The 27,205-nt window shown below is 40.9% G+C and overlaps 10 protein-coding genes across 10 annotated transcripts; 5 read left to right on the top strand and 5 right to left on the bottom strand.

Moving 5' to 3' along the window:
* Nucleotides 1–183: 183 nt before the first annotated feature.
* On the top strand, nucleotides 184–815 carry ATC70_009726 (uncharacterized protein; the record flags this gene model as incomplete). The annotated part of the gene is made up of 2 exons (XM_064828954.1): nucleotides 184–396; nucleotides 453–815. The coding sequence occupies 2 exons, from the start codon at nucleotides 184–186 to the stop codon at nucleotides 813–815; spliced, it is 576 nt and encodes a 191-aa protein (XP_064686156.1).
* Nucleotides 816–2,684: 1,869 nt separating this feature from the next.
* Nucleotides 2,685–4,120, bottom strand: FUN31_3 (serine/threonine protein kinase; the record flags this gene model as incomplete). The annotated part of the gene is made up of 3 exons (XM_064828953.1): nucleotides 2,685–3,427; nucleotides 3,503–3,943; nucleotides 4,003–4,120. The coding sequence occupies 3 exons, from the start codon at nucleotides 4,118–4,120 to the stop codon at nucleotides 2,685–2,687; spliced, it is 1,302 nt and encodes a 433-aa protein (XP_064686155.1).
* Nucleotides 4,121–8,323: 4,203 nt separating this feature from the next.
* On the top strand, nucleotides 8,324–10,672 carry SUV3 (RNA helicase; the record flags this gene model as incomplete). Its single annotated transcript, XM_064828952.1, has 5 exons — nucleotides 8,324–9,158; nucleotides 9,226–9,651; nucleotides 9,851–10,150; nucleotides 10,220–10,273; nucleotides 10,332–10,672. The coding sequence occupies 5 exons, from the start codon at nucleotides 8,324–8,326 to the stop codon at nucleotides 10,670–10,672; spliced, it is 1,956 nt and encodes a 651-aa protein (XP_064686154.1).
* Nucleotides 10,673–11,313: 641 nt separating this feature from the next.
* Nucleotides 11,314–13,244, top strand: ATC70_009723 (uncharacterized protein; the record flags this gene model as incomplete). The annotated part of the gene is made up of 5 exons (XM_064828951.1): nucleotides 11,314–11,436; nucleotides 11,500–12,054; nucleotides 12,110–12,218; nucleotides 12,292–12,558; nucleotides 12,625–13,244. 5 exons carry the CDS (start codon nucleotides 11,314–11,316, stop codon nucleotides 13,242–13,244), a joined length of 1,674 nt encoding a protein of 557 aa, XP_064686153.1.
* Nucleotides 13,245–13,637: 393 nt separating this feature from the next.
* Nucleotides 13,638–14,427, bottom strand: ATC70_009722 (uncharacterized protein; the record flags this gene model as incomplete). The annotated part of the gene is made up of 6 exons (XM_064828950.1): nucleotides 13,638–13,673; nucleotides 13,731–13,828; nucleotides 13,896–14,007; nucleotides 14,085–14,153; nucleotides 14,220–14,369; nucleotides 14,425–14,427. 6 exons carry the CDS (start codon nucleotides 14,425–14,427, stop codon nucleotides 13,638–13,640), a joined length of 468 nt encoding a protein of 155 aa, XP_064686152.1.
* A 1,033-nt stretch (nucleotides 14,428–15,460) lies between these two features.
* Nucleotides 15,461–18,700, bottom strand: ATC70_009721 (uncharacterized protein; the record flags this gene model as incomplete). The annotated part of the gene is made up of 3 exons (XM_064828949.1): nucleotides 15,461–17,677; nucleotides 17,733–17,968; nucleotides 18,055–18,700. 3 exons carry the CDS (start codon nucleotides 18,698–18,700, stop codon nucleotides 15,461–15,463), a joined length of 3,099 nt encoding a protein of 1,032 aa, XP_064686151.1.
* Nucleotides 18,701–20,808: 2,108 nt separating this feature from the next.
* Nucleotides 20,809–22,353, bottom strand: ATC70_009720 (uncharacterized protein; the record flags this gene model as incomplete). The annotated part of the gene is made up of 1 exon (XM_064828948.1): nucleotides 20,809–22,353. The coding sequence occupies one exon, from the start codon at nucleotides 22,351–22,353 to the stop codon at nucleotides 20,809–20,811; it is 1,545 nt and encodes a 514-aa protein (XP_064686150.1).
* A 676-nt stretch (nucleotides 22,354–23,029) lies between these two features.
* Nucleotides 23,030–24,734, bottom strand: ATC70_009719 (uncharacterized protein; the record flags this gene model as incomplete). The annotated part of the gene is made up of 7 exons (XM_064828947.1): nucleotides 23,030–23,499; nucleotides 23,569–23,967; nucleotides 24,025–24,063; nucleotides 24,127–24,244; nucleotides 24,301–24,388; nucleotides 24,443–24,591; nucleotides 24,651–24,734. 7 exons carry the CDS (start codon nucleotides 24,732–24,734, stop codon nucleotides 23,030–23,032), a joined length of 1,347 nt encoding a protein of 448 aa, XP_064686149.1.
* A 259-nt stretch (nucleotides 24,735–24,993) lies between these two features.
* On the top strand, nucleotides 24,994–26,188 carry ATC70_009718 (uncharacterized protein; the record flags this gene model as incomplete). Its single annotated transcript, XM_064828946.1, has 3 exons — nucleotides 24,994–25,406; nucleotides 25,462–25,537; nucleotides 25,595–26,188. 3 exons carry the CDS (start codon nucleotides 24,994–24,996, stop codon nucleotides 26,186–26,188), a joined length of 1,083 nt encoding a protein of 360 aa, XP_064686148.1.
* A 140-nt stretch (nucleotides 26,189–26,328) lies between these two features.
* On the top strand, nucleotides 26,329–27,154 carry ATC70_009717 (uncharacterized protein; the record flags this gene model as incomplete). Its single annotated transcript, XM_064828945.1, has 5 exons — nucleotides 26,329–26,403; nucleotides 26,474–26,571; nucleotides 26,634–26,733; nucleotides 26,788–26,976; nucleotides 27,035–27,154. 5 exons carry the CDS (start codon nucleotides 26,329–26,331, stop codon nucleotides 27,152–27,154), a joined length of 582 nt encoding a protein of 193 aa, XP_064686147.1.
* Nucleotides 27,155–27,205: the final 51 nt, after the last annotated feature.

Below are 27,205 nucleotides of genomic sequence, written 5' to 3'. Positions count from 1 at the left end.
ATGTGTAATCTTGTTCACAAAGGTTACCTAGTCACATCGATTGAAGGTTTGTGGTGAAATGTGTAGTGTGTGTGGGGGTGAAGGGAGGGGGGGCTTTTTCTCTCGCCACTCAAAGAGTGGAATTACAACCCAGGGTCTAAATTTTGACATTTTTCTCTTTCCACATACACAACACATACAGCAATGCACCACGGCAAACACTTGCGTCGTCTTAACCGTACCTCTGGACACAGAAACTCACTGCTTAGAAACATGGTTTCTTCTTTGGTCGAGCATGGCCGTATTGAGACCACTGTTGCCAAGGCAAAGACCATTCAACCCATTGCTGATTCCATTATTACCCTTGGCAAAAAGGGTGATGTTGAAGCCAAGAAGCAGGCCCTTGCTTACCTCAATGTAAGATCTGATGCTATGGATGGATAGAATGTATAGCTAAATGGAACGTCATGTAGAGCCGTGATATCACTATGCCCAAATTATTTGACGAACTTGCTCCTCGCTTTGCCAACAGACAAGGTGGATATACTCGTATTCAAAGAATCGGTAAACGTTACGGAGACAATGCACCCATGGCTATCATTGAATACATTGATGGGCCCTCAGACACCTTGAGAGAAACAGTGACCAGCACACTTGCACGTAAATTTTCAGAGACACAAAAGGTATCTGTCAAGGATATCCTCGAAAGCAACAACAACAAAGCTCAAGAACTCGGCTTACCAAAGACACTTGTACGTAACTTGAAGAAGATTCAATTCGCAAATTCATTAGAGAGCATTGATCAAGCTATCGAGAAGAAGATGGGAAATTTATAAATCAATAAAATGTTAGATACATAGTAATTATGTAGTGGATCAGATGGTTGGTTTTGTGGTAGTTAATAGGATGAGGGTTGAGTGTTTGTCATTTTGAGTGTACAGTTGGCATTGGAGTGCTCTTTGATGAATCATGTCAAAATGTATAACGCTCAGATGATTTAGAAATGGATTGTGCAGTTTGAGAATATGTTCATGTAGCTTTTGGTTGATACAAAATACTAGATCAAGCCTTTATTTCAGCACTAGAAGCAAACATTCGCCTCAGCAAATCTTGACTCTGTCCTTGGAATAAGAATTGAAATGTGATATAGAGAGAGTACCCAGTGTTTCTCAACAGGCTTATTGATTTGGAGACAACTCAGAAGTGGCTGATAGTCTTCTTCTTACTGGGCCCAACGTAACATCCTCAGCTACGGCATTGCATCAAATGAAGAAGGAGGTGTGGTCTTTTTGGTCCCACTGGTCTACTAATAAACTTGGCACCCTACAGAGCACTATAAACTCACATCGATTGCTATTCATTTAAATCAAAGAAATAAGACTTAATATTAACTTGAAGATGAGACTATGAGTGCTGTTCTACAAAAGCCACTTATTATTGAACAAATGAAGCAAGAATCAGGTTACAGCATACGAGTATTTACGCTTCGGTGAGAACCAATTGCCCTTGTGTATCTTATCATAACACTACTACTTTCATTTTGACCCTCCACTTACACATAGTAACCCTTCATATTATTTGTGGATCTGATTCTTATGTGATGCTCTACATCCATATACACGTAGCTACTTCATATACAGGCATGTATCTTACAGATATTATCACTTTTTAATCAAGAGTGTGCCTAATACAGCAAAATCTGAGTGCATTTGAGCTGCGTTTTCTCGCGTTCAAGGCAGTTATAGATTGTCAGAATAGCACCAAACAGTTGCTCTCATCTGGCAGTTAGTCCCTGACACCTTTGTTCAACTTTTTGGGGACCAAAAAAACATGGTCAAAAATCGATCAAAAAGCATGAGGTACCCCTCATGGTTTTCATCGAAAATCAAACGATCGCGCTTTTCACCTTGAAAATGGAGAGTTTTACTATGGTATATCTTGAATCAAAATGTTTCTATCAATCCAAAGCAACCTCTGAAATCATCTTTGTGGGACTTTGATATGTAAAATTTCGACATTTTGGCCAGAAACCTCTTTTCATATTTTTACAAATCATTCAATAAGTGTATTCAAAACATCTATATAACTTGGTACCATTGGAAGCGCCTTGAAAAGTACTCCAGGAAAGCTTAAGGAAGCATGGGGTGATTATCATACTTCACTTAGTCGAATCTGCAAAAATAGCTCGATCGAGTCCAGAATCATCAAAATTTGTCCAATCTGGAACAGACTATGATTTTGGGTTTGAATTAATTTTGGCTGGTGGGGCCAGCTGGAAAACTCATGCCCTTTTCATAAGGCAATACAATAGTAAATGCCCTTGAAGCGTATAGAAAGTAGGTGGCAGGTCATAGCACTATCGTTTATGATAATATTTTATTGCCTTCTATATCGTTCATAATGATATTTTATTGCATTCTATATTTAATAACGTTAGTCTGGACATTGACGATGCATGGGCTGCATAACATGTCTGCAGTAAGTAGGGAAATCTCTGAGGCTCCAGGTCGTCGTTCAAAGAAAACGTTGCAAACATTGAGTAGAGGAAAGAGGATAAAGATAAAAGTGGTTGTTGATTGATTTATTTAAAATCACTAATCATATATGCGCCAGGCCTGACGAATGTCTGGCAACTCATCGGTTTCCATGTTAGGATTGTAAACGTATCTAGGGACTAAGCATTCATTAAGTTATGATTTATTCAATCAAGAGACAATTTCAAGTCTACTATTAGCCAAAGTACTGGCATTTTCAGACAATTCTGAAGAGGCAGAAGAAGATTTGCGTCTTCCATCAGTAGCACCTGGCACCATCAAATGACCTGAAGCATCAATTTGGCTTTCATTCCTGTTCAAGACGAAATCAGCATCCTCCTCAGAGATTTCCATGTCGGTTGACATTTGGAAAGAGTTTGAAGGTGATACAGAATAAGCGCGGTCAGCGGGATAATGCACAGGACTAGGCAGAGGTGATTCTATATTTGGTATAAACGTAGGCAGTTCGTCATTGTTGGTGGATTCATGAATCTCAATTTGAATTGGATAGGAAGGAGGTACGGTAGCAATGGTAATAGGCAGCGCAATGGTGTTGGTGACCAACTGCTGCTGGCTGTTGAAGATGCCGCCCCCATTGGAATGACTCGGCAATGTGATCTCTACTCGGTAAGCGATATCAATGTATTTGCCCATCTTGTTTGTAAATGTAGGCACTAAGTTAGAGGGTATCTGGAACCTGAAGATGTCTTGATGATCACGCGCTTGCTTTGCAATGGATACGTAGAACGATTCGGATAGTATATTGTATTGCTTGTGAATATGCTCATTTTCAAGTGTGGCGGCGGAATGATTCGGATTCAATGTTGTGGCTACTGCTAGCAATTGCACCTGAACGCTGCTGATTTTTGAGTCTGAATTGTTATTGGTGATCATTTTGACAGTGCAAAGGTCGCCTATATATGGAGAGAGTGTGAGAAATTTCGTCATTCTATCATGTTGAGCATACGTTGGATCCAATCTATACAAACCTGGACAGTAAGCTGGTTTAATTAATTCTGCGGTGACTTGGATCTTTCTGTTTTCCTTCTCAAAGACTTGAGTCATTTTGGATGTGGGTAGATTGGTGGTGACCAAAGGCAGGTAGAGGATGGGCACAGTGGCTGTGAAATGAGGTTCAGATTCAAGGTCAATGACACCTTGCAACGTATAGCCAATACGATGACCAAAATGAGAGTCGTGCATGGAAGGCGGGTAGTTGACTTGAGGCAGTCGAATGGCAAACAAATACATGTGGCTTCCCTGAGGCAATTCTGCGTGAGTAGCAGATTCCTTTGGATTTCCCCAAATGACTGTATCCACAGAGAAGATGCTGGCCTTTTCCCGCTTGGAGCTGTCCATTGCTTCGCATTTGAAGACAATACGGATATTTTTAGTAGATAATGGCTTATCATTTGTGATCATCAACGACCCTAACATTACGATATCAACATTTGCAACAACATGATACGATTGCGCACTCTATAATTACCGTTGATAATGGATCCAGGCCCATAGGCGATAGGTTTATCAGCAGAGCCTGAGCTTGTGGATACATAAAAGTTGTGTATCGCTGCCAAATCAGTGTTATTTCTTCTAAAAAGCATCATGATGGTAATACAACAATAGAACTGAGGTTTAATCAAATGGAGATTTTATCTGATAAACTTTTTGAATAATTTTTTTTTTTTTTATTCAATCTTGGCGAAGAGAGAAAAAAAGAAAAAAAAAAAGAGAAAAAGCAAGCATCTGGCCAGAGAAAATATATGCGGTTTTGTCTTGCTACATCTCGTGATGCCTGTAGAGTGAGCTGCTTTGTTGTTTGTATACGTATAAACAAAAAAGCGTTTGAATACAGGGTCGATAGGCGTTTCAAATGTGTGGACATGTCCCTTTGATGTAAATTTTTAGTCATTGCAAACCTTGATTGGTATAAATCTGAAAACTGACTCACACCATCGATTAAGGAAATGTCTCCCCGGATGAATAACTCCACTGCCTTCTATCGGGCAGTAACCCTAAATAAATTTCAGGGCTTCAAATCCATATATAAAGAGGCCAGATTTTTAATTTTATTTTCTTCATTATAAACTCTTAGTTTTCTCTCTCTACACATCTCTATCAATATGCTCTCTCAAATTGCTCGTATGGTTGCTACCAAGAAGGTTGTCTTCTCTGTTGCCGGTGGTTCTGCTGCTCTTGCATATGCACAAGAATGCAAGAATGATGTGCTCTTTTACACTAAATCCAAGTAAATACGCTCTTGCTAATACCTGATCTGCTGCGTGGTCTACCTGCTTTATTTGCAAACACAAACTATTTATACATATATATCACCTCCATCACAACTAGACACTCATTCGTATAACTATGAGCAAATCTCTTCATTTAATTAATTTAAAATCCTCAATTGCATTCTATTCAAATCATAATAAAAACCTCACATTTCGTGACAATTCATCACATTCAAAAAAAAAAAAAAAAAAAAAAAAAAAAAAACTCTTTTTACCCGATTTTTATCTGTAAAAAGCCGGAGGGATTTTGCGTCTATTTTTAATAAATGTTGATTTCACATTCAATTGAAGAGGATCAACAAAATTTTTAAGCCTATCAAATGTTGAAAATGAGGTTGAAGGCTCGTGAAAAAAGAAACGTGGATCGCAGTTTTGATTTGTCATTTTGGTAACCACAAATTGACAGAAAATGTGGTTGGAGTTAAGATTATCTGTTTGATAGCATCTAATATGTGCAACAATGGAGACTTTGCGCCTATCGAATTGTTTATTCCAATATCTCCCACGATGTTTCTTTTTCAGGGTTTTCATGATAAAATATTTGTTGGCAATGTGAGTCATTTCCGCGGCGATGCTTCGAGATCACAGAGACTCTAGACAACTGTCGGAAAATACAAAATACTAGAAAGAACCTTCCACGTCCACTATTTTTAGTTTCCAATGTTTTGCAAATGATTATTACTTGAGAGCGTATATTGGGTAAAAGTCCAGAAGAAATTATTCGAGCATTTCATGTATCGAAGAGGGTCTAGCAGCTGGTTATACTGTAGTTTATGTATCATATTTCGCCTTGGAATTCGCTTATAAGTGAGCATTTGGCACTGATCAAATCCTTCAAGCATATAATAAAATCACCAAACGCATCAAGACATAGCAAAACTAAGCTATAATACTCTTCAGGTCGCATTTCCCTTCATGTTGGCTTTACCATCGTTGATTGTCTCTCTAATAACTTTGGGGCCAGTCTTAGCAGCCAGAGCTAATTCTATTTCCGCTCGATATTCTGTGTCAATTCGTTGATATTGTCAAAATTTCGACTTGTTTGATGTATTTTGCATGATTCGACTATAAAGTTGTGATGATCATCTCATACTTTCTAATGCATTTTTGGAGTACTTTTCAAGGCGCTTCCGATGGTGCTAATCCTTAGAGGTTTTTTGATTGAAGCTATAGAGCAATATTTGAGAATATGATATGAGGTTTTTGATCAAAATGTCGAGATTTCACATATGAAAGTCTCGCAAAAGAGCTTTTAGGGGTTGTGTTGGATCGAGAGCAACATTTTGATATAATGCATGTCATAATAAAAGTCCTCATTTTCAAGATGAAAAACGCGATCGGTTGATTTTTGATGGAAACACTTGAGGGGGTACCTCATGGTTTGGGGTCGATTTTCGATGTTCCCAAAAAAGTTGAGCAAGAGTATCAAACAGTTACTTCTAAATGAGAGCAATTGTTTGGTGCTATTCTGGCGGTCTAAAACGGCCTCTAACTTGAGAAATGGCTGCTCAAATCCATTTAAATTTCGCTATGATTCGCCTGATTTTGACCAGTAAGAGGTGATGCAGCAATGGTATCAGCCCATATATGACATGTGCCTATCGATAGAGACTTGAAGCATCCTAGAAAAGCAGCATTTATGGCAACAGGTCTTCAATGGATATTAATATCAGCATAATATTTATTATACTCCTTTCTTCCAGACCGCATTTTATCAATGATCTCTATAATCAAGAGAATGAGCGTGATAAAAAGCAAAAGATATAGAAGCGACCTCATAGACTTGTTTGGCGTATTTGAAGAGCAATCGTGTGTTAAAAGTTGGTTCCATTTCCTGAATTAAAACTGTTAATGATGCTAACGATAGCCAGCTTGAAAGACAATACTTTGAATACACACATTATTCCGCTACAGAACCGATTGAAATACATTGTACCTTGATCTATCAGCCAATATCAATCAGAATCAAAGCGTGTGTGCCATAATGAAACATAATCTGTAATTTTGTACTACTTTGCGACAACTTCCAAATGGAGTATTTAATAGATGAGTGCTACAATAGCATCATCTAGACTCATTTCTTTTTTTCTGTGTGTGTGTATCGTCGATTATCATGCCATTTGATCTCGACTTTCTTGTATTGAATGTTGTACATGAAATGATGTGCGAATAGGCTTCATATGTAGTTGTGAATGTGTGATAATATAGGAGTAAAATTTTGTATCAGACGAAACGTGTAGATGTTTAAAATAATGGATGCAAATAGACTACGATGCCAACTACAACTGTCAAAATGATACCAAATCCGTACCTGGATTTTTTTTTTCAGATCACTGTTTCATCAAGGTATAATGAAACACTCTAACCAACTTGCCGCCACAAGGTCTCATATGTATCGATTTGATCTGTTAACCGCTACATATTAATACAGACATGCTGCTCAACAGAAGCAGCCGCCAGTATAGGTGTATACAACAAGAGTGTTTCCTAGATTGTAAAATGATCTTGTATAATGAGTGTTATACAGGATATGAAACCTAATGTTGCCTCCTTTTGTTGCATACGATTATTTCAAACGCTTCAAGCCATGTATAAATAGACAATAGGCATTTCTAAAATATAAAGCATACTTTACATGAGCTTGCATGAATTTGATGCACTATCCATCACTTGCCATAGAAATTGGAGTACATGGCGCATACACAATTGCTTCATCTACTACTCTATAGAGTAGAACCCCCTTAGTTTATCCTTGTTGATGCGTCTAATTGTACACAATGCAGCTGAATCTATACAATATGAAATGCAGCGACACACTCTCGCTTACAGCCGTCAAAGCCAAGGACATGTCTTTGCTACAGCACACTCCATGTACATGCTGATACTATAGTGCAATATTCCTTCATAAAAGGTTCCCCCCCTTTTTTCATTCTATATGAAATATAACACGGATACTTTCACTTGCCCCCCCTTTTTTTTATCCTATATAATGACCTCCTCTTTCAACAAGTTGTTGTTGTTGTATATCTTTTTTGTTTCTTCACCTCCTTGTAATCATGATAAAGAAGTGCGCCTTGACCTAATATAAAACTGTGTGAGCAGCAAGGCTCCTATATGGATCAACTTGTCAAAATTAAAAACTAATCTCTGGCTCATTTGTATATTAAAGCTTTTCTTTTGAAATGCTCCTTTAATTCACAATATTAAAATGTGTCTTTTTTGAGTGTTGTGCGCGTGCGAGTGATAATTTTGCATGAATTTACAATAAGAAGCAAGAAATCATCATCATCATCAGCATCATCACCACAGCAGCAGCAGCAGCAGCATAAGCATAAGCGTAAACAGCAGTTTATTTAACACATTTTAGAAATAAATATTTTCCTCTTTCCTTTTTCCTTTTCTCTCTCTTTCTTTGTATCTCTCTTTCTCTTATTCTTGCTTTTACATTTACATCTCATATTAAACCCAAAAGCAACTCAAACGACACTCTATCCAACAACACTTGATCTGATCGCATCCATGTATTCACAGCATCATTACAATCATGATAATCTATCACGTGAGAACGCCCATGCACATCCACTCGGAAGACCTGCATCTATGCCATCGCTCTATCCACCATCATCATCCAACGGCAATTATAAAGTAGTAAATGAGGACTTGATTCAGCAACGATCAAGCTTGGATGGCCATGGCCCATACTCTAATCATGCTGCTGGTGCTGCAACAGGCGCAAGTCATAGCTGGGCTACACCAAACAGTAATAATAGCAGTGGTTGGAATCACAATCCTCATCACGACAATAACATTGGAGGTAGCACTCATCATGGTAGCAATAGTACCACTGTTACTTCACCCCCTCCTCCTCTTTCAACCATGATGCATACAAATCATGCGGATAACAATACTGCTTCTTCTTCTTCTTCTACTGCTACTACAACAGCAGCTACCACATCACCTACTCATCATATTAAATCAAACATGGATTTGCCCTCTATTGATAAACACTACTCCAACTCGCCCAGTGCCAACTTGATGTCTGCTTACAACAGCTCACCCAATTACTTTGTCTCGCCTACTACCGCCAATACAGTCTACAATAGTCCTCATCTCTCTCACCACCACCATCATCCCCCTTCTGCCTCGTCTCTCTCCTCTGCTTCGCACCACCAACAGCAATATCAGCAGCAACAAAGCAACACTTACTCGGCTTATGGTATGACTTCCAGCATGCCAAGCCAAGCTCGTCATAGTCTGGCTGCTCGGCCCAAACTTACCACCACCTTATGGGAAGATGAAGGCACCATTTGCTACCAAGTCGATGCCAACGGTATTTGTGTCGCCAGACGTCAAGGTTTGTATTAGGACAAGCATATCAGCGCATCTACATACATAACAAAACCTAACTGCAAAACCTATAGACAATGATATGATCAATGGCACCAAACTACTCAATGTTGCTGGCATGTCTCGTGGCAAGCGTGATGGCATACTGAAGAACGAAAAGGGTCGTGTGGTTGTCAAAGTAGGAGCCATGCACTTGAAGGGTGTTTGGATCACTTTTGTAAGAGCCAAACTGTTGGCTGCTCAGTACAAGATTCAAGAGATACTGTATCCTTTGTTTGTGGAAGATCCAAGCGTCTTTTTGTATGCAACTGCTTTACATAATTCCATCAATACAAGCAGAATGAACGGCTTGAATGGCTACAGAACACAGCAGTATGGTAATTTCAATTCGTCATCATCTCCATCCAGTGCTGCTACAGGTGCTACACCCAACGCTTCTAGTATCAACCCCACATCATCAACCAACTGGGATCGCCATAATAACGAAAGCAATACTTCGAGTAAGTTGAGTGTGTCTGGTTTCCGTACGCACGCGGTCGAATGGCTCTTTATGTTTGTGCGTGCATGCGTGCGTGCGTGCGTGCGTGCGTGTATGTACTTGTTACTAATTATCCCTTTTTGTTTACTTTCTCCTTATATCTTTTGCTTCTCCTGTGTACTTTATTTCTCCTTAATCTCCATGTTGCTCTCTTTGTTTAGGCTATCGAAATGCAGGATTTCATGGTTCAATGATGAATCATCCTAGTGACGCTATGTTTATACTGTCTTCTCAAGTAGAATACAACAGCAACAGCAATCACAACGGTCATAGTAACAGACAATCCATTGGCGGCCTCGTGGGCGGGTACAATAACAATGCTGGCTCCAATGGGCCATATTCCGTCTATCAACAGCATCAAGACAAGCCCTCTCAAACTGGATCGAATAATCGCATGTACTTTTCAGATGAACTGCTTGATGATGGAGGAGGAAAGCAGAACCACGACTGTTCACTCTACGGTAAGCTGCTTGCAACATAATTCATGCAAAATTCATATGTATTTATTTGTACATGTGTATACAATGCAGGACATAAATCAATGCTACCTGGCACCCTCTCGTCTCCTACATCGTCTGAAGCTGGTATGTCTTTCCTGTTGTCGATTGCGAAGCTTCTAATGATAACACTCTGCTCTACTAGGTAATAAGGCATCTGCGTTTCATCTACCACCTTCACGTGGCAGTGGTGAATACGATAGCAATGCGACCACTACCGCTACATCTTCATCTACCACATCGACGCCGACATCTGCTGAGCGTAGACAAAGTGTGATCATGGCAACACCCAGAGTAGCTAGTCCTCGACATCATCCGTACATGTCACCTGGAAAAGTGTACACGCCAAGCATCATGTCGTCTCTACAATCTTATCGCCAATCCTCTCTGGACGAAGATCGTAAAGACGGTGACCTGGACAGCCAGCAACAGCACAGCATGGCTGCTGTTGCTGTTGCTGCTGATATCAATCGACACCCATGGTAAATTTCCAACACACACAATCTCTTATGATAACACGTTTTATGTTATATATATGTTATGCTTTACCACCCAAAAACCATTTGCACTCTATACAATGAAAACAACCCCAAAAAAAAAGCGCTCAACACTGTTTCTCCCCTGCTTCTTTCTCCTCTTCGCCATCTAGCATTATATATATATATATATATATATACCTCATTATATAAGCCCTTTTCTTTTCTCTAATTTACAAACAATCACACTTTTTATTTTATTTTATTTATGACACTTTCTTACTTACAACAACAACAACAACAACATCTTGATGATAATATTCACCTACACTAGATGAATATATATATATAAAACGAAAAATACCTTAATTTTATCATGTCTACATGTTTGTTTATTCTCCATGCTCAGATTAGCTGTGTGGTCAATTTCAAATTTCATGCAAATGAGAGATTTAATATCACGTGGGAACAGTGAGAGAATTCAAGCCGTTTCAACGTTTGGATCCAAACGACGTCAATTCATGTAGAACCATCAACAAATCCAGGAGAACCCCTCCATTTGTGTTTATTTACAAATATAAAGCAACTCGAGAGGTCAGTTTATTTTTTCCCTCTTTCTTCTTGTTCTCTACAACACATTTACATTTACAAATGACTGCTGGCTATCGTCCTGGTTCACCTGGTAGACCTGGTTCCTCAAGACCTGGCTCTCCTGGCGTTCATACAAAGGTGGAAGAAGATTTGCACACCATGGCTGGTATTGATTATGATAAGGCAAGTAGAGAGCTTACAAACTCACACCAACAACAACAGCCAATGCTTACGCGATATGTATAGGTCACTATCAAGCACAATCCATCTGTCGCAGTGCTCTACGAAGAAGCATTGACACATGAAATGGGCACTGTCATCTCATCCACTGGCGCCCTATGCTCTTACTCTGGCAAAAAGACAGGTAGAAGTCCTAATGACAAACGTATCGTCGAGGAGGAAGCTACTAGCAAAGACATCTGGTGGGGGCCTGTCAATACCAAAATGAGCGAACGAGTCTTTTTGATCAATCGTGAACGTGCTATTGACTACTTGAACACCCATCCTCGTTTATACGTCTTTGATGGCTATGCTGGTTGGGATCCCAAGTATCGCAAAAAGATCAGAGTAATTGCTTCCAGAGCTTATCACATCTTGTTCATGCGCAACATGTTGATCAGACCCACTGAAGAAGAGTTGGAGGACTTCGGTACCCCTGATTTTACCATCTTCAATGCTGGTGAATTCCCTGCAAATCGTTATACCACGGGTATGACCTCAACCACTTCCATCTCGGTCAACTTCAAGCGTCAAGAAATGGTGATTCTCGGTTCTGAGTATGCTGGTGAAATGAAAAAGGGTGTAAGTGTGTATTGAGGTCTGATCCAGGGTGCCCATACTGATCATCATACAACAGGTCTTTACCGTCATGCATTATTTGATGCCCAAAGCTGGTGTTCTATCGCTCCATTCATCTGCTAATGAAGGTCCTGATGGCGACGTTTCACTTTTCTTTGGTCTATCTGGTAAATAGCGAGGCTAAATATAATCATACCGTGAGAGAAATTTGTTCTAAAACCATGCATGATAAACAAACAGGTACTGGCAAAACTACGCTTAGTGCAGATCCCAAACGTCGTTTAATTGGAGACGATGAGCACTGCTGGAGTGATACAGGCATTTTTAACATTGAGGGTGGCTGCTATGCTAAATGCATTGACTTATCTGCAGAGAAGGAGCCAGAGATCTACAATGCCATTCGATTTGGTTCTGTACTTGAGAACGTGGTCCTGAATGAAGATTCTCGCCAAGTGGATTACGAAGATGATTTCTTGACCGAGAACACGCGCTGTGCCTATCCCATTGGTATAATACAAAAATCAACATGATGTAGACTTGCTTGATATACTAACACTATGCTTATTCTTTCAGACTTTATTCCCAATGCAAAGATTCCTTGCATTGGTGGCCATCCCAAGAACATTATTCTCTTGACCTGCGATGCCTTTGGTGTGATTCCACCTGTTTCCAAGCTGACCCCTAGCCAAGTCATGTACCATTTCATCAGTGGCTACACTACCAAGGTAGCAGGTACAGAAGACGGCATTGTAGAGCCTACACCTACATTCAGTGCTTGCTTTGGTGCACCTTTCCTTGTCTTGCATCCTCAAAAGTATGCTACCATGCTTGCTGAAAAGATGAGCGCTCATGCAGCTGACGCCTGGTTGATCAATACAGGCTGGGTGGGTAATTCGGCCAAGAACGGAGGCAAGCGCTGTCCCCTCAAATACACGCGTGCCATCTTGGATGCTATCCATAAGGGTACTTTGGCTCAAGGTCAATTTGAAACTTATGAGGTCTTTGGTCTCGCTATTCCAACTGCTGTAGAGGGTGTTCCTGATGAAATCTTGCATCCCAGAAAGGCTTGGCAAGGCGTTCCTGATGATTTCCAGACTTCTCTCACTAGTGTTGCTGAAATGTTTGTAAACAACTTCAAGACGTTCCAAGATGAAGCTAGCCCTGAAACTTGCAATGCAGGCCCCCACATCTAAATCACCGTATAATGATTTTGCAAATAAAAAAACAATTTGTGCTAATTATATAAGGCGTTTGCGTTGTTTAGGTCATTGAATTATATCAGGCAAGGCAGTGGTCTTGCTGTGTATCAAGTTTTGTTATGAAATCTGGGTGTTACGAGTGATGGAGCTTCTCAATATGTGCATACTTGATGAGCGAGCTGGAGCCCAACTGTTAATCGCTCCAAGCCGGATGAAAATCATCATGTGCTATGAACACTCTGGTCTAACAGGATTTAATACTACTATCATGGATCTCATGACATTTTGAGGATAAGCCATTATCATAATGCATATTCATGTAGAGGAGAAAGATATAAAATTTATTGAGAGATCACACAATGCAGCACTAGTGCAAGTAAATCAAATTTAAAACAAAGATTGTCCGTTGACCTTGGAGGGCGTCTACACAAGCACAAACACAATGAGGTGGATCCTGTGTATAACAAGGTTGCTACTTACCATGACTTTCAAGAACTCTTCATAGTTGATCAAACCATCACCATCAACATCTGCAGATGCCATCATCTCTTCAACATCGGCCTCAGTAACAGAATTGCCTAGGTAAATCAGATAGATCAATATATTGTGGTGTGAGTTTTTTTTTTTCAGATGGTAAAATGTTACCAAACAAAGAAACACCGCGCTTTAAATCCTCGCCAGTGAGTTGGCCATCATTATCGGTATCAAGCATATCAAAAACCTTTAGAATACCCTCTTCAGCATTGGTATCGTGTTGCTAGTAAAAAAAAATATAGAAACGTAAGAACCCAAGATGTAAGGGCTTCTATTCCCAAGGGGCTGCTCTTCTTTTACCTTGGTCATGACGGCTAAAAAGTCATCAAAATCAACTTTACCATGGCCCTTTGCATCAGCAGCACGGATCTAATGGTTTCCAGATGGTGAGAAATGTTCCGCTTTCAGGGATTTTAGGACATGATGATTCTTTACCTGAGAATTGATTTCAGCATCAGTAACCTTGATACCGGCAGTCTTGTAGATTTCCTTCAAGGTCTCTGCAGTCATTCCATTACCCTTTGTAAGAGACTCGAACTTGGCTTGCCAGTGGTTGATCTCAGCATCAGTAAGTGTTGAACCAGTCTATGCATGGCATCAACACATGTGCTTCCTTTTGATGAATATAATTTCAACTTACCATGATTTGTATAGATGTGTATGGAGGGATGTTTACAAAAAAAAAAAAAAAAAAAGGGAAAAGAGAGAAAAGAAAAAGAAACGGGATCAAGACGAGTTGAAAATGCAACTTGACCCAAGAAATAAGGGATGGATTTCTCGATTTGCGTCATTCTCTATTGTTTGATATAGACAAACAAAGATCCTTTGGGAGATTTTTTCCTTAATGCTTTCTATTCCAATAGTTTATCCTATTCTACAAATCATGTTATTCATTTCATCAAGGAAAGAGAAGAACAGTGTTGTGTGTGCAACATCACTCCAAACAAATAGATTTGTGTAATGCTGTATACTCTATGGAATTTCATATTGAACGCTATAGTTTGCTTGTATGAAATGAGTGTGGTTATATGTAATCTAGCACTGTCGACGTAGGTGTGCTTCTTGGTCAGAGTACTGTGCTTGGATCTCTGTATGCAATTTTGCTTTATTGGTTTTATTCGCTTAGCAACTGTTGTGCCACGCGATAGTTTCCCTTGCACATTATATACCTTAATACAACACATGATATATTCTAAACATGGCAAGATCAAGTTTTTTCTGTCTGCTTGATACATATATAAGCGGCCGAAATCGCAAGGCTGTGGAAGTTATACAGATTGGAGACCTTTATATATCATCTTAATAGCACCGATTAAGGTGGTTTCATGTTACTAATGATTCATTCAGCCGTTGCCATTGGCTAGATCAGAAACTCATTGGGTGTGCCTGAGTTGCCCTGTACCTCGTACCCAAGGGAAATAAGATCCAGTACACGGATAAAAAGTCTATTTCCATGCTACACGAGCCAGTTAAGATTATTTCCCGCGCATTGAAATGCATTAATGAATTAATACTCATTGTTTTCCAATTTTTTGATATTTTAATGAATAATTATGATAAAATTTAAAGTGGATCGAATAGAATAAAACGAATATACAGAAAGAGAGATTCTAATTGGAAATGATCAAGAAATAACTACATCCGTTGTATACTAGGTTTCTTCAAATCAGGGTTGCTTAAAAGATGGGGACACCTTGAGTGATCTCCTTGGGCTTGAGGACCTCACCAGTCAAAGCCTTACTTAAGAGACCGTATTCTTCTTGGAAATGCTTCTTCTTATTACCAGTAGCGACAGAGGCAGAAGGAGCACGACCAGCATAACGAGGAGACTTACCAGCATGATGTTCGGTTTGAGACAAGGAGGTAGTGATACGAGGTTGGACGTGTTGCCAGACACCCATGTTCAAGGGTTCTTCTTGACACCAGACAATCTCAGCGTTAGGATACTTGTCAGCATGTTCCTTGACTTGCTCATAAGGGAAGGGGTTGAGTTGTTCGATACGAGAGATGGCGACATCGTTGATCTTGTTTTGTTCACGAGCCTTCAAGAGAGCGTAATAGACCTGACCGGTACACATGATGTGCTTGGTGATCTTCTCGGGCTCAACGAGATGCTCAGGATGCTCTTCAGGCAAGTAGAGTTGGAAGTGGGTCTCACCGGTCAATTCCTCCAAGTTGGACTTGGCAAGGGGATGACGGAGCAAAGACTTGGAGAAGGGCATGATCAAAGGCTTACGGAATTGACGGCAGATTTGACGACGCAAGACGTGGAAGTATTGAGAGGGAGTGGAGGCATAGACAACTTGCATGTTGCAATCTTGATGTTGGCGAGACAACTTCTCGGCAGAGGGGTAGACGTATGGGTTGTCATCACAGAGTTGCAAATAACGCTCGATTCTGGAGGAAGAGTGTTCAGGGCCCTGGCCGTCATAACCGTGAGGAAGAGACAACACCAGGCCAGTGCGTTGGAGCCACTTTTGCTCACCAGCAGCCAAGAATTGATCGACAATAACTTGAGCAGTGTTGGCAAAATCACCGAATTGAGCTTCCCAGACAACGAGAGAGTCAGGGTTGACGAGAGAGTAACCCAATTCGAAACCAAGAACACCATATTCAGACAAAGAAGAGTTGGAGATGGAGAGAGCACCTTGTTCAGGGCTGATGTGGTTCAAGAGAGTGTACTTGCTGCCATCCTTTTGGTCGTGGAGAACGGCATGACGTTGAGAGAAGGTACCACGCTCAACATCTTGACCAGAGATACGGATGTGCTTGCCTTCAGTGAGGAGAGAACCCCAAGCCAAAGCTTCAGCAGTAGACCAATCAATGTCCTTACCTTCGTTCAAGGACTTTTCGCGGTTTTGAAGAATACGCTTCAGGTTGCGATGAATGTTGAAGTTGTGAGGGAGGGTGCTCATTGCCTTGCCAACAGTTTGGAGGGTTTCAAGAGGAACACCAGTGGGATAATGAGGCAAGTTCTCTTCGGCTAATTCCTTGGGAGACTTGAATCCAGGCCATGAACTGGATTGCCATTCACTGGAAGTAGGCTTGTAGTCCTTGCTACGAGAGTAGCTGTCTTCAAGGATATCCCAGACACGCTTCTTGTTTTCCTTGATATCGCTGTCAGTAAGAGAGCCTTCTTCCTTCAATTGAGTCTCGTAGATCTGAGCAACAGGCTTTTGCTTGGCAATGGCCTCGTACATGCGAGGTTGGGTGAACATGGGTTGATCAGTTTCGTTGTGGCCGTGCTTACGGTAACAGACCAAATCAATGACAACGTCCTTGTGGAAGGTTTGACGCCAGTCAGCAGCCAATTGCATGACATAGGTAACGGCTTCAGCATCATCACCGTTGACGTGGAAGATGGGAGCATTGATAGACTTGGCAATATCAGTACAGTAAGGAGTGGAGCGACCGTAACGAGGATCAGTGGTGAAACCAATTTGGTTGTTGACAACGACGTGGATGGTACCACCAGTAGAGTAAGAGGGCAAGTCATGGAAACCCATGGTTTCATAGACAATACCTTGACCAGCGAAAGCAGCATCACCATGAATCAAGACAGCCATGGAGTGATCACCGTTAGGGTCCTTGCCATAGTATTGAAGAGCACGGGTCTTACCGAGAACAACGGGATCAACAGCTTCCAAGTGAGAGGGGTTGGCAACCAAGGAAAGGTGAACACGCTTACCAGAGGGAGTAGGACGGACATAGTTCATACCAAGATGGTACTTGACATCACCAGAACCTTCTTCAGAGGGCTCAAGAGCACCGCTGAATTCACAGAAAATGGATTCATTGGGCTTGCGGACAACGTTGGAAAGGACGTTGAGACGACCACGATGAGGCATACCAATGACAATGGATTCAACACCAAGATCAACGGAGCGATCAATCTACAAAAGTCAACCTTTTCAATACATGCTTCTCTCAAGCTAAATAGCAACTTACCATGGCCTTCATACCAGGGATCAAAGTCTCACCACCTTCAAGACCGAAACGCTTCTCGGAAGGATACTTGGAGGCAACAAAACGCTCGAAACTGTCAGACCAAGTCAAACGATCCAGAATAACACGCTTCTCCTCAACGGAATACTTGAAAGGCTCGGGGGTTTCAATGCGTTCACGAATCCAATCACATTGAGCACGATCAGGAATATGAATGTACTCAACACCGATGGAACCACCTATATGATAGAATTGAGTTAATTATGGTTCCCTTCCTTCCCTTTGCCTTCCTCCACCGCCTCGCTACTTAATCAAATATACTTACAGTAAATCTTCTTCAAGTGAGAGATGATTTCACGAAGAGTGAGAGTGGCGCCAGACTTGGTGAAAGCAGGCAAAATACCAGGACCAATGGTGAAAGTTCTGTCGAGATCGCTATCCTTGAAACCGTAGTAAGTGTGCTCTAATTCGGGAGGGGTGGATGAGTTGAGATCAGCATGTTGAATACCCAAGGGATCCAAGTTGGCAATGTGATGACCACGCACTTGATAAGCTCTGGACAAGAGTTGGATCTTCATGTGGTCAATGACTTCAGAGGAACCACTGGCACCAGCAATACCATCACCGGGCAAGACAGGCAAACGAGCACTGGCAGAGGGCACTAAAGTAGGGGGAGGAGTGTATGCTTGGCCAGGAGAGACACCGTTAGCCATGTTTTTGAAATACACTTGCCAAGATAAATGCACAGAGGAGGGCTCCTTTAACCAGGCTTCGTACATTTCCTCGATATAGTTGGCAGAGTTTCCATGCAAGAAACCATCGTTTGTCTCGGGTGCAGCGAAACGAGCTTTGTTGGTATGGAAAGGTGCAACGGAAGCACGTACAACTGATTGACGAGCAACTCGAGGGATGGTCTTGATAGAGGGTCTAATTGCGTTAGACACTCTATTGAGTGCTGATAAGCGATACATTTTTAATATATAAAAAAAAAAGAAAAAAGAAAGCGACTAGGAAAAAGTCAGAGTGGAGGAAAGGGGTGGTTGTTTGTGTTTTGTGGGGTAAATATTGAAGGGAAAGGTCCATATTTAAGAGAACTTCAATGGTGCTCTTGTGACGTATACACGAAAATTACGGCTCAACTTTAGGCACATCGCTTGTATACGGGAAATTCTCCCGGTTTTAAACGGTGCTTCCGCTCTAAATGTGGAGACATATCAGCCAAATCCCTATAGATAGCATGCAAACAAAAGAAAATGTGCTTTTATCTGAATAAAATGTCGATTTATGCATCATGTTTTCAGTCGATACAAGCCTTGATTAATATGAGAAATGTAATGTTTCTGATTTTCTGGGCACATGCAACAGAGCCACTGGCAACCCTGGAGAAAAAGTGTAACCATCTTGTATGTTGGAATTTGCCCTGTTTCCCCGACATTTAACTTGAATTTCCAACAATGAAAATTCTCAGCAAGTGTTCCCTTTAATAGTTGAATGCTCCTTGTTTTTGGCGCAAGAGTCGCATGTGCATGCAATGGTCGAATTACTAGGTTTTTAGAGACACTTGTGTATGTAATTCAAAATTCAGGGCACCCCTATAGATCATTTTATTGACATTGCATGTTTCAAACCATATTTAGATGCTTTAAACCACCGCCTGTAGTTGAATACGGGGATCAACCTTGTTTGTTCAGCAAACATGGGATAAAGTATGTGTATACCTTGTCTATATTGACGGATAACTGCGCATTAAATAAGCTACTTGATAGACAAATTAACCGTGCTAACATTTATCAACGTTGGCCGCATCAATATCCTTTGAGTGTGTGCAAATGAAGTTTACCTAATACTTCTCGTAATAGTTTATCCATTCTCGATCTCAAAATGAGGGGAAGATAGTCTGACACGTTTTTTGACAGACGGCTTGAGCTCCCAAAAGCTAAAATGCTGATCTTCTTTCAAACTTTACTTCAAAATACTTTATCATCCAATATTGTACTAATATTTCATCTTTCAACTGTTTGCAAGCACTAGAAATCATTCCAAACTGATCTGGAGCTGTCGACCTCACGTTTCCAGGATGCTCTACGTCTGTTTTGACGAGAAAATTTCCGATTCAAGTAAACAGCATACTTGCATTACCTCTTATGACTCAAATAAATGGAAAACATAGGGTAATTTGGATGCATTTGAGCCGTGTTTTCTCGTGACAGAAGGCATTTTAAACTGTCAAAATAGTACCAAACAATTGCTTTCTTCCAGCAGTTACTTTCTGACGCCTTTGCTCAACTTTTTGAGGATCAATAAAACATGGATGAAATTCGACTAAAAAGCATGAGGTACCCCTCATGGTTTTTATCAAAAATCAAACGATCGCGTTTTTGACCTTGATAATGAAGACTTTTGCTATGATATATCTTGAATCAAAATGCTTCTATATATCCAAGGCAACCCCTGACACCACGTCTATCAGACATTCATATGCAAAGTTTCGACATTTTGGCCAGAAACCTCTTTTCATATTTTCATAAAATGCTCAATAGGTTTATTCAAAATATCTATCTTAATGGGTACCATTGGATGCGCCTTGAAAAGCACTCCAAGAAAGCTTAAAGAAGCATAGGATGATTATCATATTTTATAGTCGAATCTTGAAAAATAATTCAATCAAGTCGCAAATTGATCTTAAATTAACGAATTGAGACAGAATGTCGAGCGGCATTTAAATGTTTTTTTTTGGCAGGCAACATGCCTTTACGATGATAATCGATGCTTCTGAAGCTAATAGCAGCGAGATTGCAAATTGAAAAGTACTCTCAATTATTCTAGCTAATTTTTTCACTCAATCTTATACATTTTATAGTTGTGATATTCAGTTGTTGCAAGGCGTACCTCTAAATAAGATTCTAAAAGCGAAAGGCAAAAATTGTCCACTTTTTTTATTCGTTTAAGCAAGCGAATCAATTACGTTATCAAAAGAAACTTGCTTTTCTTTATTCGCTATTTACAGATGAAGTGAAGTATAGGAGTATATATGAAAAATGGATAGAGGAATGATTTAGAATAAAAGAAATAGGAGTGCTTAGGCAGCCTTCTTGACTTCAAAGTCCATGACAATGTCTTCAACTGAACGACCCTTGGTTTCTGGAACACAATAGTAAGTAAAGGCAACAGCAGCAGCGGCGACACCGGCAAAAATGGCAAATGAGTAGCCCTTGATACCAGCAAAGATAAGAGGGAAACATTGGCCGATCAAGAAATTCATGGCCCAATTGACAGCAGTAGCGACAGAACCGACAGCAGATGAAGCATAGACAGGTGTCAATTCAGAGGTCATCATCCAAGGAATGGGTCCAACACCAATAGCAAAGGAAACGACATAACCAAAGACAGATACAATCAAAAGAGCGCCAATATTGTACACATAGCCGATAATCAAGAGCACAGAAAAGATACAAGCGCCGGTTTCCGCAATCAAGAGCAAAGGACGACGGCCCATACGGTCAATCAAGATCAAGGACAAGATGGTAGAAGCAAAGTTGACAGCAGTAGTGACAATAGCCATGTACATGGACATCTCGGCATCAAACGACATGTTGAAGATGGTAGTAGAGTAATACATTACAGCGTTCATACCAATCAATTGTTGAGTGATGTGGAGCGTGATGACAGTGAGAGCAATACGACAGATAAGAGGATCCTTAAAGATACCCACCATGCCCAACGTATCATGGACACCAGCGGCACCACCAGGACCTTCTGTTATGGAGGTAGGTGTTTTTGTAAGCTCAATGCCATCTTCAATGTGTTCCTCGTTGTAGTTATCCTTCAAGTCAGTCTCATCAAATCCAGGCTTGATATCGGTGCCGGTCAAAGATTCAGCAGCGGCTAGACCCAACTGGCCTTCTACCATACTAAAGAACTCTTTATCAATGTTGGCATTGGGACGCAGCCTTTGAAGAGCTTCTCTAGCTTCTTCAATACGGTTGATGGAAATGAGATAACGAGGAGACTCAGGACATCCAGCCATCAAGAAAAATTGAGCAATAGCAGGAATGGCGACGATAGCATAATTGATTCTCCAAAGAGGGACGTAGGCAAGAGGAAGACCAATGACCGAAGCAAGTAGGATACCAATAACAATGGCAAATTGGTTACAGGTACCCATGGTACCACGAGCTTTGATAGTGGAGATCTCACCAACGTAGGTAGGCGTGGAAAGTGAACCAAGGCCACAAGAAAGACCACAAAGAATACGACCAACTATGAACATGGCAGGATTGACAGCGACACCGATCAACAAGGCCCCAACAATCCAGCCCATATTGTTGAAAATGATGGTCTTTTTACGACCGAATTTTGTTTGGATTTGGCCACCAAAGAGACCACCAAAGAGACCACCCACACAGAAAGAGGCAACAGCAAAGCCCCAGAGACCTGTATTCATAGGTAGACAATCTGGAAACGCAGCACTAGCAATATGTGCAGCGCCGTTTTCGCAAGCATGAGTCACTTCACCAGGCACATTGGCGGAACCAATGACCCAGCCATTACTGAAGGAGCCAAGACAGGCTACTACTACACAGTAGACCATAAATCCTGGCATTTTCATATCAAGAGAATCCATTTTGTTGAGAGCTTTATAAGAGAATTTACGTTTAGATGAAAAAGAACAGGGTCTGCAATCGCTAGACATTTATATACGTTTGGGAATTAGACGTGCCTTGAAACCATCATGGATGAGCGCCGGTTGACCTGATATCTGTATTCGCATTATTTGTTTCGAATTAAAGTGTGTGTTTTAAAAGATATAGGTTGCATTATTGTGTCTCAACAGATATACCAAGTGAGAGCATCTTTATTAGTTGTGCTTGGGAACAGGAAATACTTTATAGAATGGCACTAGGTTCCAATGCATTAGATCCACTACTAGCAGACTTTTCCCTCAAACCTACTGGGAAAAAGCTTACATGCCAACTAGAAGTATTCGGTACCTTCCCCAAGGTGATTTCCTTGTTTGAGCAACATTAGTAAGAAGGGGTTTGTATTGGTTTTCTATGGAAAGACAAGCTGGCTTGTCCATGTTTCAAAGCAATACATTTTGATTGTTTGAATTCGCCATGCCAATGTTGCAATTTCAAGGCTCGCTTAGGCAAGTACATACAAGAACAGCAAAGATTCAATGTATGCAAGTAGCAACTCGTCATCATTCTTGTACTTAGGAAAGTATAGATATCTTTTCTTGGAGTGAGTATACAGTAATCTTTATTAGATTTAAAGCAAAAAGACTAGTAGTAATTCCCCTATAATATTTTACCCGAGATCCATCGACTAAACATATCCAATGTCACTTGAGGTTGATCGTACGGTGCCATATGGCCAGCATGAAACAATCTCAAAAAAGTCAACGATTCACTTGATCTGATAGTACCAACAGCCGTTCCATTCGAGTACCAATCGGCATCCTCTTGTTGAGAGTACTTGAGATGACCATACCAAGGTACATTGATGGTGCAGGCACGTACGCCCTTCCAATTGCACATCAAGTCTGCATCCCCAGCATAAGCCAGTAGCGAGATGTTGCTGTTCAATAGAGCGGGTATCTGATGGACATATGGCCTCATCCAGTCGCCTGCAACCTGAAAGTCCATGTTGACTTTATGACTACACAATTCGAACGAAAGGGATGATTTGACACCCAATGCCTTTTTAACGTCCGAACGATCTAGATATGTTTTAACTGCAGCAAAGTAATCATAACACAAGGGCCCACCTGATATTCAAATTGAGGTCGAGAGGTGTCAGTTTCTGGTTGTTTCTCAACGTTTTGATTGCATCTTACTTTGACATTGTTTCCGAATATCGTACATGTTTAATTTCAAGTCGTTCAGGATGGGCTGAACAACGAGTGCGTTGCATACCTTAGACGCCAAAAGACAAGTATCTGTTGATTTCTCGGCGAATGGAGTGGAGGTGATGTTTGAGTTTCTATAGCATGATTCTATCAGTTTTTGGCATTCATGTTGATGCAATTCTATTTCATCGCATTTTTCAGAGGACGACACAAGGGTTCCATAAGCTGATTCTTCGCAGGCCATGGATCTGTAATACTTGTACTGTTGCAAAGGGTCTGTCAATCCATTGCCAATGATGAGGCTCTTTAGCTGAATGGGTGAATGCGGTGTCTCTGCGTTTTTCTCTGTGATGGCAGTTGCAATGGCAGGTAAAAAGTGCCCTGCATCTGTCGAGCATGTATTTTAATGCCAACTGATTGCATATTTGAAGACCATCAACTTACATGATTCACCAGCAATATGGAAATCCGATTCAGAGAACTCTATGATGGTATACAAAGAGAATCAGTTTTGTTTGCTGAGTGTATATGAACAGCTGGTCTTACGCGAGAATTCCTTAAAGAATAGCTGTAGAAACACATAAACATCATGAGCAGCCGTGTTGCTATCGTTAATGCGAGGCACTGTGGTATTTTCCTGATACGAGTAGCCCGAATTGACAGGCTATTAGTAGAATGTATTGGTGAAAATGAACGTGTGCACACTGTCATTGAATATACCTGATCGAGATAAATGATGTTGGCTACTTGGTTCCATGATTGTGAATTGCGCAATAAGCCGTCGCCTTTGTTATTGGCATGACACGGTCTATATTATAAATGGTTAAACTAGACAATGCTTTGCATTTCGCTAGCAATTTACCCAATGCCCATAAATAAGCCCATCATGGATGAGCAGCCAGGACCACCGTTGATCCATAGCAATGTTGGATCATGAGCAGGGTCGTTGTTGCTCTCAAAGAACCAAAAGAAAAAGTTCTTTCCGCTTGGCAATTCAAAATAGCCAGATGTCTATATAATCGCCACTTTATCAGTTGATAGGACACACAATGAGACCCGTTCTGTTGTACCTGTTTAGTGCCTGTATCACATAGATTTGGATGTGTGTATCTCAGTGAGTAATCCGGGAATTCCGCATGAACAGACCGCTTCATGATGGTGATCGCCCATGCTGTAGTAAAGCACCCTAGCAGAGTAATGAGGTAAAGCATAGCAAAAAGAGAGCAAAAGGCGTTTGTTGCATTTGAAAACAAGTATTTAATATATGTACCATCAAAAGAGCCCATTGTTTACAGTTGCAACCCACGGCAGAATAAATAGGCCGACGATCCCTTCATTTTACTGCTGTTCTCTTTGTTTCCAGCAAATCTTTTTTCCTTCTCTCTCTCTCTCTTTCAGCATCATCCTCAAACTATGGTTTGGCCATTCAACAGCAACAATAATCAAATTAGGTCTGAATCTTCGGGCAAACTGCTCGATAGTCGGCAGAATTCATCTGCCATTGATGAAACTGTGATGCCGCCACATCCCAGCAACATCAAACCTCAGGCACAGCAACAGCAGGAAGAAGAGGAGAGCGATGAGTTTATTGGCAAGTACAAATATGCACCACAGAGACGAGACGAAGAGATTCCAATGGATCTAGGCGACCTTCAAGACATATTCAGCTTTAGCTTTATGAAGGGAAGACCTATACTCAACTTCTTTTTAGCCATCTTGTGGAGTGTTGGTTTGCCGATATTGATTTACAACATTTTGAAACCTCATATTGGCCAAGTTTTAGCCATGATCGTAGCATCCGCACCGCCATTAGCCATTGTCGTCATGTAAGTAAAATGCAACAGCATATCATGAGATGCATTCATGTTGGTGTACATATAGTCGCATGTTGAAGGATCGTACGTTTGACCCTCTTGGATGTGTGGCTGGTGTCAGTTTTCTTGTATCCGGCATTTTGGTATGTAATACAATGGTGGTTCTTTTTCATAGCATGCACTCTCATCTATCATCATAGTCTATTGCCGAACCAGATGAGAAAACCGGCGCCATTTGCGAAGGCATTGTGCCATTGCTCGTTGGTATCTGTTGTGTTATTTCAGTCATCCCCATCAAAATTGGCTCGTTCGAGCTCAAGCCACTAGTGTTTCAAATGGCTAATCAAGTTATGCCAAGACCTGAAGACGAGGATTTGCAGAAAAACGATGATCAGCGCCTTACGTCCACCACGAAGCATGCTTCAGGACGAAAAAGACTGGACTATCTCTACGACAACATGGCTAAATTTCGTCATGATATGCGCTTTATGACGGTAACCTGGGGACTCTTGCTGATCGCCGCCTTTGTCGTCAAGCTGATTGTTGTGTTGACAAGCACAGATATTGGCCATGCTCAGATGGTGGGATACATTTTGTTTGGTTTAGCAACATTTTTCATGATGATATTCACTTGGATTTACACCAAAATTGTCAAGGGCCATGTCCTATCGCAAATTGCATTTTGGAGGGACGAACAGGAGCCCACACCGATGGATTCAAGCACGGAAGCTGTTCAAAACGTGAATTGGGGTGTAAATACAATGTCAAATGCCTTTTCGCAAGTCGCTGGTTGATGATCATTCGAGTGTCACTTGCTGTGGGTTCGCACACATACACTAATTGAGTTTTTATTTCGCTCTCTCTCTTTTTCTCTTTTCCACCCCCTTTAAACACCTTGTTTTTTCAAGCAAAATAAATATACACACCTTACACCATGTCCTCTACTCCAGCAGTGAAACAATACAAAGCTCTAGGCGAAGAAGTTTGGAAGTCCAAAGTAGATAAGATTGTACGTTGATGAACACGCGCGTGGATGTATGCTCTTTCTAACAAACATCATCACACATACACTCCTTTAGAATGCTGAGCTCTTTACTCTAACATATGGTTCCATGGTGGTTCAATTAGTCAAGGATTTCGAGGATTATGGAGAAGTCAATAAGCAGCTGGAAAAGATGTAAAATGTGCCCTGATGTGTATATCACCGAGACGATTGCTTAAATCACTATCTAAATATAGGGGTTACAACATTGGTCAGCGTATGATTGAGGATTTCTTGGCCAGATCTGGCATTGGTCGTTGCTCAGAGTTCAGAGACACAGCAGAGGCCGTCTCCAAGGTAGGTGGACATGTCAGAGACCGAGAACGAGCTCCAACAAGTATATCGTAATAGGTGGGATTCAAGATGTTTCTCAATATTTCGCCCACAGTGACGAATTGGTCAAGCGATAATAAAGAGTTCTCGCTTGTGTTTGATGAGAATCCATTGACTGATTTCGTCGAACTACCTGATGAAGCATTAGAAGGTGAATTATGGTACTCCAATGTGTATTGTGGTGTATTGCGTGGTGCCCTGGAGATGGTAATCATTGTGTGTGCTCAAAGAAATAAACAGGGTCACTAAACGACTGGATATGTAGGTTCAAATGCAAGTAGAGACTCACTTTGTAAGTGATACACTTCGCGGTGATGATGTAACTGAAATGAGAATCAAGTTGGTTCGTTATTTGGAAGAAGAAGTACCTGTTGGCGAAGATTAAATTGTAGATGATTGAAGAGAGGATACCTTGGATGTTGTATATTACACATAT

This window comes from Mucor velutinosus (genome assembly GCF_035048745.1).
Source record: "Mucor velutinosus strain NIH1002 chromosome Unknown tig00001563, whole genome shotgun sequence".
Lineage (NCBI taxonomy): Eukaryota > Fungi > Mucoromycota > Mucoromycetes > Mucorales > Mucoraceae > Mucor > Mucor velutinosus.
Note: the sequence above shows the minus strand (reverse complement) of the source record. Positions and strands in the feature narration are given on the sequence as shown.